The sequence below is a fragment of the Bos javanicus genome, chromosome 13 (genome assembly GCF_032452875.1).
Source record: "Bos javanicus breed banteng chromosome 13, ARS-OSU_banteng_1.0, whole genome shotgun sequence".
Taxonomy (NCBI): Eukaryota; Metazoa; Chordata; class Mammalia; order Artiodactyla; family Bovidae; genus Bos; species Bos javanicus.
In genome coordinates, this window is record NC_083880.1 from 63,441,342 (window position 1) to 63,454,897 (window position 13,556).

Consider the following 13,556-nt stretch of genomic DNA (forward strand, 5'->3'; position numbering starts at 1 on the left):
TTCTGAGAGCCAGGAGGAGGGGAGCATAAGGTGAAGCTTGGTCTTGGTGTTACAAGCGTGTGATGTGGCCACATTGGAAGCATGTATAGCGTTTGTATATGTTCACTTACTTCTGTGTATTTGTGTATGTTTGAGAAGGGATATGTATATGTGTATTGCTGAATATGTGGTATGTGGATGCAACTAGTCACGTGGAGAACATATGTGGACACACTCCTTACTTTCTGGGTATATATGTAGTGCCCGGCCAGCTTTTTTCAAGTATCAGAATGTACTTCACTGTGGAGTCTTGTAATGATTCAATATTGCATGCCACCCTTAGTGCTCAGTGAGGTTTAACTCACTTTTTAAAAATGGCTGATTCCAATAAAGACAGCCATGGTCCATGTCTGGATCAGACTGCACATAATATGATACTGTTTTAGAGCAAACATTACTTGCAGTTACCCTGTGACCTCTTTGGTGTGGTTCTTCTTTGGTGTGGTTCAGATGTACATATATTCATTTACCAAGTGTTTATTGAGTTCCTGAGATTTGTTGAACTCTAGGCATAAAGATGTTCAGTGAAAGGTTGGTGTGAATGTGCACCGGCTTATTTGCATATGGGCAGTTACATATGGGATGCTGGAGCCAAGTGTGAGTGAAGTTGAGTGTGTGATCTTATTTCCTGGATACGTGAACATATGTGTGAGGGTGTGTGTTTGATGTCTGTGCTTATGTGAGAGAGCTTGGGAATGCATATAATTTGATGTACATTGTGTGTGTACATGTATGATTGTAAGCCTGCATGTGTCTGAATGTATATGAACATGTTATGAGTTCATACATATGAACATATGTATGAGTCTATTTGTGAAGACCTCTGTTGTCCATGTTAGGGAGTACAGTCCATGTGCATCTTGTGTAAACCACTTACATTGCTGTACATGTCCATGGGGGTGATCGGTGTATGGGCACTGACAATATATCAGCATCTGACTCTGCCTCTTCCCTCCATACAGACATCAACATGGCTGGAGAACCGAAGCCCAACAGACCCAAGGGGCTAAAGAGAGCAGCATCTGCCATATACAGGTGGGGCGCTCTGTCTTGTTTGTCTGTCTCTGTCTAGGTGGGATGGTCCCTCTTTCCACAGAGGGAGATTTGGTGGTAATGGGATGCCAAGCCTAGAATTTGGGGAGGTGTTTGGAGATGAGGGCCTGTGGAGAGTGGGCTGAGTGGCCATCTCTAAGCCCCGGCCCTCTCCCCTTTGTCTCCCCAGTGGCTACAGCTTTGACTATGATTACTACCGGGACGACTTCTACGACAGGTGAGCGGGGGAGGGGCGTGCCCAGGCATGAAGCAGCCAAGCTGGAAGGGTTCTGAGAGATTGCTGGTGCAGCCCACTCAGTCCTCCAAGTGGGAACTGAGGCCCAGAGTTGTGGATAGTCATCTTCGCAGGGCTGCTCCACAAATTGGTGGCAGAGCTGGGACTAGGGTCCAGTTGTGTAGGTGCCCAGGCCAGAGCTCTCCCTGGCCCATGCTGTCTCCTAGCCCTCTGACTGCCCCTCCTCCTCCTGATCCTGGGGTGAGACTTGATGGGACTGGACAGCCAAGGGACATATAAATGTAGCAAGTGGGAGTACAGAACCAGGTGCAGGGAATTTGAGCCCTCACACTGCTGTGCAGTTTCCTTATTAACTCCCTGAGTGCCCAGCCAGCTGAAGGTACCTCAGAACTCAGCCTGAGCCACTTAGCCTTGTATTTATACCCAGGAGGCCAGTCCTCCTTGGGAATTCTGAATTAGTGCCTGGTAGGCTAGACCTACCCCCAAACCCACCCAGACCCCAACCTCCATGGCACCAGCCACATTCTTGTGGAAATCATGGTGGGGGCTGGCCCAAATTTCTCCTTCCACTTCTCTGTCTCCCTCCCACCCTCTCAGCCTTCCCCAGGCTGTCCAGGAAGAACAGAACCTCTCTGATCCTCAGTTTTCTCACCTGTGAGAGGATTCAGGAGACAGTGCAGTGTGGTAGAAAGTGCTCTTGCCTGGGAGTCAGAAGACCTGGGTGCTAATCTCAGCTCTGCCACTGAATGAATTACATGACTTTGGGCACATCCCCTCCCAGTCTGAAATGGGCTTGCATCAAGTGATCCCTCAGGGCTCTTCCAGCTCTGGGATTCTGTGGTTCAGAGATTCTGACCAAGGCCAGAGCCGCCCCCTCCCCTTAGGGGCAGAAATGCAGGGTCCGGGACTGGATCCATTCCCAGAGACTCTCCATCTCCAGCCATCGTCACCCCAGGGCAGGAGCTCCCTAAACAAAGGAGTTACCCAGGCATGGGTCATTGCATTGCGTCCTGTCGGCAGGTTTCCTGGCTGTCATCAGGACAGTGATCCTGCAGGGAGGTGGTAGGAGCAGCAGTGGTGGGACAAACCCCTACTCAGCCTACGGAGCTTCTGAGGCTGGAAAGGGCTCCTCCTGGAAAGGGCTGGGTGATGGCGTCGGGGGGCGGCATACTGTCTGGGACAGAGGGTCTGACTGAGCTGCTCAACCTTGATACTCCCTTGGGCCTCCAGCCCCTCCATCTCCTAAGTGGAGTGAGAAGGATACGGTGATTTGAAGCCCAGAATGAGGAAAGGGGCTTGGAGTCCAGCCTCATGCCTCTGAGGTCATAGACCCATCAAGTTGAGGATCAACTCGATAGCCTTTCACCTATCACACTTTCTAACATGTGTGTTTTAAACTAAGTTCTCTCATGTTCTGTCCTCACGGCAGTCTTGTGGGGATGTGGGAGGACAGAATTTGGGGTGGTCATCCTCACTAGGCATGTGGGAGAACTGAGGCTCAGGCAGGCTGAGGAATTGACTCCCACTCCTACACCTCTGTCCAGCTGGGCATTTGTACTGCTTTAGGAGATTTGCAAACTGTGACCAGAGCTTAGGGTGCAGTTGACTGGGCAGAAGGCAAGTCAAGTAGTAGAGCAGGCCTTAGGGTGATCTAGGAAGTCTGTCTGGGGGCAGTTCTCAGTTTGTTCCTCTGTTGAATGGGGCTGTAAACCCGTCACCTCCCCTACCCTTACTCAGCCTGGATGGTAGGAAAGGTGGATGTCGTAAGGATTCCAGTAGCTGTTGAGGTCCAGAAAGGCCTTTCTCTTCACCCTCAGGACTTAACTGGGAGCAGGCAAAGGTATGCAGTGCAGGCTGCCCAGCCCTTCACCAGCCCTACATGTGTTGGTCTAAGGCCACAGTGCCCCCTGCTGGCCACAGGCCATGCTGCAGCCTCTGGCCCATTTGCTCTCACAGGCTCTTCGACTATCGGGGCCGCCTGTCACCAGTGCCGGTGCCCAGAGCAGTCCCTGTGAAGCGACCCCGGGTCACCGTCCCCTTGGTCCGACGTGTCAAAACCACCATACCTGTCAAGCTCTTTGCCCGCTCCACAGCCATCACCACCGGCACGGCCAAGATCAAGTGTGAGTGACTCTATCTTCTTCCTAGATAATTTTCATTTTGTCATTAGAAAAATAATAGAATCGCATTTTTTTACATTGGAAAATAGATAAAGGAACAAATCTCGCACAGTTCTGCTGCTCTAATACAACCAAGTGAGTATTTTCATGCATTTCTAAGAGGAAAAGACTGACATTTGTGGAGGTGGGGCTGTGTCCAGTGCTGTGACTTGGAGTTCAGTGAGGAAATGGTGTCATCTTTTAGTCAGGACATGTGCACATGTGGTTAGGCACTCAGGAAATCTGATTGTAAAGCACTCACATTTATACACCTTGAAAGACAGATACCATCCTATAATATAAGCAGAGAAACACTCTTGCTCAGGTGCACACAGAGGTACACACCACACACCTCCATTTTATCCATCCCTGTCCCTTTCATGGGGGTGGGGAGGAAATCCAGGCCGGTCACTGTAGGAATGGCCTTCAGAAAGTCTCAGGGGGTGCCACAGGCAGCTCTGGCCTCTCCCTGGCCAGAAAAAGACCATGGATTAGGACCATTTCTGCCATTGGCCTATCTTCCTGCTTGACAGAATGGGGCTAAGGTCTAGTGTTAGTGTCAAGCTCCCTGCCCTCAGTTGACATCCCTGTACTTCCCTCCACTCTCAGTAAAGAGCAGTGAGCTGCAGACCATCAAGACAGAGCTGACCCAGATCAAGTCCAACATTGATGCCCTGCTGGGGCGCTTGGAGCAGATTGCTGAGGAGCAAAAGGCCAATCCAGGTCAGCCTCCAAGGGTCCTTGCCCAGATCAGTGAGCAGGGGCACAGGGCAGGATGGGGAGGATGGTGCACGGGGCAGAGAAGGGGCTGGGGCCTCTGGACCCACCTTGCTGAGGCCTTGGTTCTACCAAGGTGCTACCCTGGGCAGGTGCCCCCGGTTGAGTTTTATTCTCCCTTCCTCATCCCTTCCCCTGAAGATGGCAAAAAAAAGGGCGAGAGTAGCAGTGGCAGCGGCAGCGGTGGTGGCAGTGGCAGCAGTGGTACTGGTGGCAGCAGCCGGCCGCCGGCCCCCCCGGAAGACACAGCTTCTGAGGCAGGCACGCCCCAGGGAGAAGCACAGGCTCGAGACGATGGCGATGAGGAGGGGCTGCTAACGCACAGCGAGGAAGAGCTGGTGAGGGCCTGCCTCGGGGGGCGGCTGGGGCTGGTTTGTGTACCTCTGGTTGCAGGAGGGCTGCAGGGAGTGGGGGGGCATCTCTTGACTGCTTGGCTGCCCTGTGAGCTCCCTCCTTCCTTGCCAGGGGTTCTAATCCTGTGAGAAAGAGGGGGAAATGAACAGAGAGTACTTAGCTCTTTCAGCTGTCAGTGAGAAACCCCACAGAGGACTGTGGCGGACCTCTCTCTATCCCGAGGCCCATTCTAGACTCCATCTTCCACGTGAGTTGGAGAAGGGAAGAGTCAAGGGCTCATGGTCTGGAGAATTCCAGGGAACAGGAGAAGGGGGATTGCCTGGGGAAGCCACAAGCAGTGCAGGAGTCTGCTCCACCTGAGGATTTTCTAAAAGCCATTGTTGCCTGAGCTTGACACAGGCTGTCTCAAGACTGAGCGAGCAAGCTTCCTGTTTGGTATTGGAATTCTTCAGATTGAGGCAAGGAGCTCATCTTAAGTGGAAAGGTCGACCAGATTCTGAAGGCAAGGTGTGCCTGCTACTCATCTACCTCATACTCAGTGAGCACCAGGCCCTGTAGCTCACAGTTTTTAACTCCATTTGACCTTAACAGTAGCTCTGAACTGTTCAAAGTATTACTCTTGTTACATTTACCCCATGAAGAAGCTGACAAGTAGCTTGTCCCAGGGCTTTGTGGATAATGAGGGTGGAGCCAAGATTGAAGCCTGGACATCAGTGGGTCTTCATGTGGCTGGGTCCTGGTATGAGGATAGATGGGTTTGTGGCCATAACAGTGGAGAGAAAGGTCTTCGTGCCCAGCCTGTCTCTTCTTATTTGAACCTAGCCAGAGATCCCATTTTACTCTTTTGAAGCATAGTCTCCATAAAGCTCCTAATGAAGGCTTTGATGTTCCTAAGATGGGGAGCTCAGCAGTCTACTAGGCTTTCAGTCTGCTCCAGTCTGAGAAGATCTTTCTATGGAGAATGTGTCCCCTGCCACACCTAGAACTTCCTTGACTGGTCCTTTCTCTCCTAAGGGGCCTTCAGACTGTCCTGTTGGAATCCCAAGGCAGCCTTATTTATTCAAACTGGTCCCCTAGTTATTCCCTTTGAATGCCCCTCCCCCTTTCCGAATGTGGCCTCCACATATGCTCTGGGCCCCAGGGCAGGACAGACTTGCCGTGAGTGATGTGTGGTCCTTGTTGTCTCCTCCTTTCAGGAGCACAGCCAGGACACAGACGTGGAGGATGGGGCCTTGCAGTAAGCAGGTATGGGGGTCCTGGTGGGGAAGGGTGAAGTAGAGGGCCTGCCATGAAGTAGACCTGGCAGGGTAGTACTGTGTCCATCAGTGAAGGCTCTCTGGTCTCCCGCCATCCCGCCATGCCCATTTGTGGTGGGGCTTGGTGGGTTGTGGAGCAGGAATCGTGGTTGGGCTAGCCAGGTCTGCCCAACAGGAGTTCCCTCAGCACATGCCCAGCCGCATTGCCTGTCCCCACTTGTAAGGAGCTCTGAGTCTAGTGGAGGTAAACAGACCGTTACCACCCAGTGTGAGCAGAATGACAGAGACTAGAGAGGCAGGGGGTGAAAGAGGGGTGCGGTGGAAGAGGTGATGTGTAGCCGAGCCTGTTGAGGACTGAGGGCAAAGCATCTAAGGGAGCACCTTCAGCAGAGGCAGAAAGCCTGCCATGCTTGGTGTGTGGGAAATGGGCCAGTCTCCTGCAGCTGCAGTCCCAACTTCGCCCATTAGGGACAGGGAGCTGCTCGTCCTCAGAGGGTGATGATTATGCCGGACTTAGAGGCTGGGGTTGGATCCTGTCGGGAGGAAATGTCCTGTGTGTCCCAGCCCCACAGGGTTGTGACTGTGCCAGTGTAATAGAGGTAGAAGCTGACACACTGAAGAGGGCAGGGAGATATAGCACATAGCCCACCAGATCCCAAGGTGATCACTGGTGGAGCCTAGATTCTAACCTATTGCTGTGTGGCCTCAAAGCTCACTCTCTGGTTGGTATTTACCACCCTGCTTTGCTCCACGCTAGAGGGAAGCCAGGCCACACCAGCTCTGCCCCATTCCTTTGGGGACCCTTTCCAGGGTATGACAGACTTGGGTGGAGGAAGGTCTCAAAAAACAGAGGTATCCTTATGCAGGACACACTCACGCTGTGAGTCCATATGTGCTCCACCACACCTTGAAGTTTAGGCAGTCTTTGTGGTTTGTTTTACCTGGGAGGCTAAGTTGTACCTTGTTCAACCAGTTTGAAGGAGAGGTGCTGGGGACTCATGTGAGGACATGGAGGCCTAGAGAAGGAGGAGAGTCATCCAAGGTTTCATGGCCAGAAGGTTAGGAAGCCAGAGCGAGGGCACAGGCATACCTGTGTCTGCAAACAGCAAGTGCCATTGCACTCTCATCTTCCCAGACCTTGTTACCTAAAGCACAAAGGGGCTCTTCCTCTCAGCCTTCGTTCTCTCTTGTCTCTCTCAGTCTGACAGGAGCGATGGCCACCAGCAGGAGAAAGGCGTACACTGTACCAGGCCTCAAGCTGGGCACCCACCCCTGGATAGCACCCCCAGCGGGTCCCAGAGGAGAGCTGGCAGCAGGCACCATCTCCCTCACGTGTATCAGCCAGTGGCGCATTCTCTGCAGGTGGAGTTATCAGCATCCCTTCCTCACGTACCCTCCCTGTTGGTACTGCCCAGGCCAGAGGGCAGAGCACAGTCTCCCTACAGTCTGCCTCCCCTCCCCAGGACATTCCCAGGCTTGGGGTTTTTCTATAGGTTTGGAGGGGGGTGGGGCCCACAGGGAGGGGACCTTGACAATAAAGAGATTGGATCCCAACTTGCTCTGAGATGGGATGGTTGTGTTTTTTTGTGAAGGAACCCTGGGCCTCCTGTCCAACCAGAAATCAGGTCTGCTGCGTGCCCTTCTGTTCTCCCCTTCACTCCTCCCTGCCAGAGAGCGTTGTCCAGGGTGCCAAATACTGATCTTCCTGGGTGGTAGTGTCCCTGGCTAAAATAGGGATTAAAATGACCAGTAGTGTTGTTGGAGAGGGTCAAATGTGTCAGTGCCCACAAGAGCACCTTCATGGTTGAAGTACCAAACGATTTTTGATCCTCTTGGTCAGGCAGTGGTAGGTTCAGGCTTCAGTCTCAGTAAGTCTGGTCTTTCCCAGCTCTAAAATGGTTCTACAGTTCACCACTTTCTCCTCTTCTGTGTCCTGGTTTAGGACACTTGTTTTTTCACAGGGATCTTGGGCAGCAAGAGCAGAGAGGCTAGTAGCTGAGGCTGTGAGTCAGAGATCCAGACCTGGACTGAGAAGTAACCCTGAGGAACTGATCAGTCTGGAGAGATGAAGAGGGTGTCCAGAGGAAAGGGTCGCAGGGAGCGCCTCTACCCTTGAAGGGCCCTTGGTGTAGCATAGTACTCCGGTCCCTGAACCTGCAGTCTGTCCTTGGACCCAGAAGGTCAAGCCCAGCTCTTGCTGAGCCCGCTGCACATCTCCCTCTGTTCAAGGCAGGGAAGTGCTGCCCTGGACTGGGACTTGGGCAGAGTCTAAAGGGGTTTTGGTGCCTGGTGAACATGACACGAAGACTGACTCCATGTTCCTGTGTCCCCAAAGCTTAGTGCCGTGTGTCCATTGTACTGTATATAACACTTCTAGATTGCACAGGCCTACTCAGTATGCTAGACTGAGGCACTCACTTTTCAGAGCTGGGGGGACAGGTAGAACAGCAGGGGCCACATGCTTGCTTAATATGCCAGGTGTAGAGGCCACCAGAAAAGCAGAGAAAACCCTTGCCAGGGTTGGAAGCATCTGCCCTACCCAGAGGCCCTGTTTAATCACCCTGGGACCAGGAAATACCCTGGACATGAGTAGGAATGGGATTCCCTAACCTGGCAGCCCAGACAAGCCCCAGAACTACTTCAGCCACTAAGAACGCCCAGACTCGGGCCCTGGAGTCTGGAGGTTCGCATCCACAAAACCCTGCGCACACAGGCCTGTCCTTCCCTGTCTGGGACCAGGAGAGCTCCGTAGGTTTCATTTTTCTTTCCAACCTTTGAAAAACAAAAGATCATGAAGAAACGTGATACCTGATTCTGCCCAAAGGACTGACATTCTCTAGATATTTTCAAGATCTTAAAGTATCAGTTGTGATCCTAGTAGATTCCTACTGCTAGTGGGTTTCCTGGATTGGGAACTAAGACTCTACCCACTGTACTGCTGCCAGTAAGATTTGTGACCCTAGCATTTCTTTTTCTTTGCCGGGTCTCCGTTTGTTCATCTGTGTGAGGGGTTAGCCTAGACAGTAAGTGGGCCTTATTTCATTTGTGTAATAAACCACTCTGAAATTTAGCACCTTTCAGTTCAGTTCAGTTCAAGTTACTCAGTTGTGTCTGACTCTCTGCGACCCCATGAATCGCAGAAGGCCAGGCCCTCCCTGTCCACCACCAACTCCAGAAGTTTACTCAAACTCATGTCCATCAAGTTGGTGATTAGTGAACATTAATTTGTGTTTGATTCTGTAGCTTGGCAATTTGGGCTCTGAACCAGCTGGGTGATTGTTCTGCCTATCTCATCTGGGCTCTCATGTAGCTGAAGTGAGCTGGCAGATTACTGGAAACTGATTGGTCCCAGATAACCACACACTTGTCAAGTGGTTGCACAGTGGGGGCCACATACTCCTAGTATCTAGCCAGCAAGACGGGTAAGCACTGATATGTAGGTGCTCATCAAGCTCTTTGCTTGTGTTATGCTTGTAACATTCCATTGGCTAACACAGATTGTATGGCTAAACCCAAATTCCTCTTTATGACCATAATTTGTTTTTAACCTACCTCAGGCTTCATTTCACTTGTCAATTCAAAATATTCAGTAGCAGCTGCTAGAGTGCTTTATGAGGATTTGGAGCAGTTTTTAAAGACTATTAGGAAGTAGTAATATGATAATTTGGTCATGTTTTTTATGGGCAAGGAATTGAAACATGGGTCTGTGAGTGTCAGGTGTTAGCTCACCCAGGCCAGGTCATATCTTGTCCCATGTGCTGTGCCTGGTCGCTGCGTCCGACTCTTTGCGACCCCACAGGCTGTAGCCCCCCAGGCTCCTCTGTCCGTGGGGATCTCCGGGCAAGAAGAGTGGGTTGCCATGCCCTCTTCCAGGGGATCCTCCCAACCCAGGTCTTCCACATTGCAGGCAGATTCTTTACTGTCTGAGCTACCAGGGAAGCCCCATAAGGACACTGTATATGCAGTGGGCCATCTGATGAAACCACAAAAATACAAATAGAACAGCAAAAGATTCTGAGCCAGCTGTTCTGAGTTTGAATCCCATTTGGACCATTGATTGGCTTTGGGTAAATCAAAATCTCTCTACCTGTAGCCATAGTCTTCATAAATAATTATTATATTACAGTAAACCACTCTGAGGGTCTGTTATTAATCTAAAAGGCACATTTTACTCTTAGTTAACCGCCACAGCCACTTTTTAGGTGGATGTAGTGTGAACTTTGAAATTCCTCTCCCCATTCATGTGACAAGCCTCTTCCAGCTCTCCTCCTCTACATACTCAAATTTCCTTTATTGACTCTTCCTCTTATGTTGGCATGTTCATCATTTTTCTGTATGAGTTCCTGGCTCACCAAACCCATGGCTTCAGACTTTACATTCATGCCTCCACCATCTCTACCTCTTAACTCAGTCTTCCCCAGGAGTGCCAGGGGACATACAGAGACCCAGCTGATGGCTGCACTTGGATGTCCACGAGGACCTCAGCTGAGCCCTGCCCTCCCCATCTTGGGCTTCCCAGGTGGTGCAGTGGTAAAGAACCCACCTGCCAATGCAGGAGACACAAGAGACTCAGGTTTCCATTCTTGGGTTGGGAAGATCCCTGGAGTAGGAGAATGGCAACCAACCCACTCCAGTATCGTTGCTTGGAAAATTCGATGGACAGAGGAGCCTGGCGGGCTATTATAGTCCATGGGGTTGCAAACTTGGACATGACTGAGACACACACACGGCGTCTTTTATTTTCATGAATCCTGCATCTTGGAGAATGGTGTATGTGTTTACCCTATTGCTCATGTCAGCATCATGTTATTTTTTTCCAAGGTATGCCTTAGCTCTAACTTGTTTTTTGTCCCACTCCCTTAGTAGGTTAAAGCCCCTTTTATCTCTTAAAGACTTTTACAATAACCTAACTAGTCTTTCACTTTCCATCAGTCTGCTCTTTCAGTTCAGTCCAGTCACTCAGTCATGTCTGACTTTTTATGACCCCATGGACTGCAGCATGCCAGGCTTCCCTACCCTTCACTATCTCCTGAGTTTGCTTAAATTCATGTCCGTTGTTTCAGTGATGCCATCCAACCATCTCATCCTCTGTCGCCCCCTTCTCCTCCTGCCTTCAATCTTTCCCAGCATCAGGGTCTTTTCCAGTAAGTCAGTTCTTCACATAAGGTGGCTAAAGTATTGGAGCTTCAGCATCAACATCAATCCTTCCAATAAACACCCAGGACTGATCTCCTTTAGGATGGACTGATTGGATCTCCTTGCAGTCCAAGGGACTCTCGAGTCTTCAACACTACAGTTCAGAAGTTCCTAGAACAGGACCTCACACAAATTAGGGATAGTACTTAGGCAGTACTATCTATGTATTACATAAATGATTATTTAGGAAGAACACAAAGGGAATTCCCTGGCAATCCAGTGGTTAGGACTTGGCACTTTCACTGCTAAAACCTAGGTTTAGTCTCTGGTCGGGAAACTAATTCCACAAGCTGTATAGTGCAGAAGAAGAAGAAAAAAAAAGCCCAGATCTGAGACATCTGTCATAATGAGCTGGGACTGAAAAGTGAAGCAGTCGTAACTCTTGAGGCCAAAACAGTTAATGATAGTGAAGTTGTTTCCCAGCATATTAGGTTCGGCTAATATCTCATGTAATATTTTGGCTTTAATTTGGTTCCTGGCTCACTTTAAAGTTCATGAAAATCTGTACAATGAATATAATTTTTAAAAGTGCCCATTAAAATGGTGACATTCAATAAGAATGTCCGTTAATACTTATCCTTTATAACAGCTGGTTCTCCAGTGGTTTCAAATACTGTTTAAAACAGAAGCCACACTTAAAGCAAGGGGCAGTAATTAGAAGGTTCTTAAGTATCTGTTACCAGGGAAGGTTTGCAGGGATAGGACCCACAGCAATCACAGGAGACCCAGCAAGTGTTTGGTCCTTTCTTCTCTGGAGAGCACCACCATTAATGGGACAAAGCTTGAAGGACTATGCCTCTGTTGTTGCAAACCTTTGGGAGAGTGTGATGCTCCTGGAGACAGGTAGCTACCCTGTCTCAAAGCAGAGCAGTTTTTCACAAGGTCAAAGGCAACTGTCACCATAAAAATAGGTAAGTAATACCTATAGTCCTCAGGATTTGCACACTTGGCAGGGCAAAGGCAGAGCATCTCTCTTCAGGAAAGGGGATATGCTCACAAGTACTATCAGCCATTGAGCCTCCTCCCCTCTGACCAGGGTAATTCAGCCTGAGGGGAGTACAGAAGGAAGATTGTGCACAGTGCAAGGCAGGCAGGCCTGGGTTAAGCACTTTAAATATAATATTTCATCATCTCTGAGGTAGGCATTTTCTCATTTTCTAGATGATAATACAGGATATAATGAATGATAGAAGGATGCCAGTCCAGACTGTTCAAGGCCTGTACTCAGCATTATAAAAACCTACCATTTAGGGTATTGAAAATAAACTATGGCATACCATGAATAGATTCTTAATGCAGTTTTTAAAAATACTGTACTAACTTGGAAAATGTTCTTGATATGAAAAGATTCTATGGTGATAGGATTATGGGAATTAAAACTCTGAAATTATAAATTCATCTTAGATAAACACTACCACATGCTATAAAGACTGACATCTAAAAACACACTGTGAAGTCTGATGTTCTGTTCAAATATGCACTTCGGAGACCAGGTCAGAACTGGGGCCTCATACTTCCAGGCTGCCCAGCCCAGCATTTTTTTCTAAACACTTAGTCTACAACATGTTTGGGGGGAAGGGAGCGAAAGAAACCTGACTTACTACCCACAAGCTAAGTCCTGCTTCCTCTAGGTATGGGAATATATCAAGGAACATGTAAACTCTGCTCTCAGCACTTATGGTGACCTGAGGGTAAAACAGTTGTTTACATGAAGTGGGCAGGGACCTGTGAAGAGCCAGGAGATCTTAGGGAAAGTTTAAACTTTTCTGTAGATGGGGCTGTGGGCAGGTATGAATTCAAGAGATATAACTGCATATTTATATGCTTGTGAAAATGCACATCCACATACAAAAGACTTTCACTTTTGTCATGGAACATGTTTATCTGGTCTCAAAAAACACCCCCCACAACCCCCAGCATAATTAGGAACACACTGTAAGTTTCTGAAGACACTTTGGAAATGGTGGTCTGATTCCCTTAAAACTAGAACATTGCTCTTGATCGGAAACCCTCAATGGCCTTTGCTTTGTCCCTCCATAGAAGATTCCTTCCAGCTGAGTTATGGCTGGTCTGAGATAGTACAGTAGACAGAAGAGAGGCTGATGCTACTGGGAATGCTAACCCTAGGGTAACTCGTCATTTTGAATGGGTCTACTACAGTCAGTCCAATTTTGACCAAATAGTACCTCAACAGGACTATCTTGAAGTCTCGATCCGTCTGGAGAATCTGTTTTGGAGAATGGACTTAAGAACTGGGGTTAAAACTGCCAATCTGTCACCAAACTGTAAAATCCCATGTCTCCCAACTAAAGAACAAAACACACATACATAGGCACAAAAGCGCTAATTACACGAGAGGCACTGATCCTTGGTTTATTCACGCAATAACAGCTGACATTGGGAATTGTGTGGATATAGATACAAAAGAAGGAAGAGGAAATAAACAGCAGTTGAGTTCATCAGGGCAGTGGTGGCAGCTCAGCCAGT

The 13,556-nt window shown here is 49.2% G+C and overlaps 1 protein-coding gene across 7 annotated transcripts in view; it reads left to right on the forward strand.

The window, feature by feature from the left end:
• The window catches only part of RALY (RALY heterogeneous nuclear ribonucleoprotein), a 90,011-nt gene extending 82,574 nt beyond the window's left edge, over window positions 1-7,437 (forward strand). For 5 of the 7 annotated variants that reach the window (XM_061437321.1, XM_061437316.1, XM_061437322.1 and 2 more), the window contains 7 exons: window positions 1,002-1,074; window positions 1,262-1,309; window positions 3,284-3,450; window positions 4,096-4,209; window positions 4,405-4,601; window positions 5,814-5,862; window positions 7,074-7,437. In XM_061437321.1, the coding sequence (XP_061293305.1) occupies window positions 1,002-1,074; window positions 1,262-1,309; window positions 3,284-3,450; window positions 4,096-4,209; window positions 4,405-4,601; window positions 5,814-5,858 (644 nt within the window). In that variant the 3' untranslated portion in view covers window positions 5,859-5,862; window positions 7,074-7,437. Of the gene's footprint in view, window positions 1-1,001; window positions 1,075-1,261; window positions 1,310-3,283; window positions 3,451-3,536; window positions 4,210-4,404; window positions 4,602-5,813; window positions 5,863-7,073 lie in introns of those variants that run through there. The other 2 variants (XM_061437315.1, XM_061437323.1) reach the window with 2 other exon arrangements.
• Window positions 7,438-13,556: the final 6,119 nt, after the last annotated feature.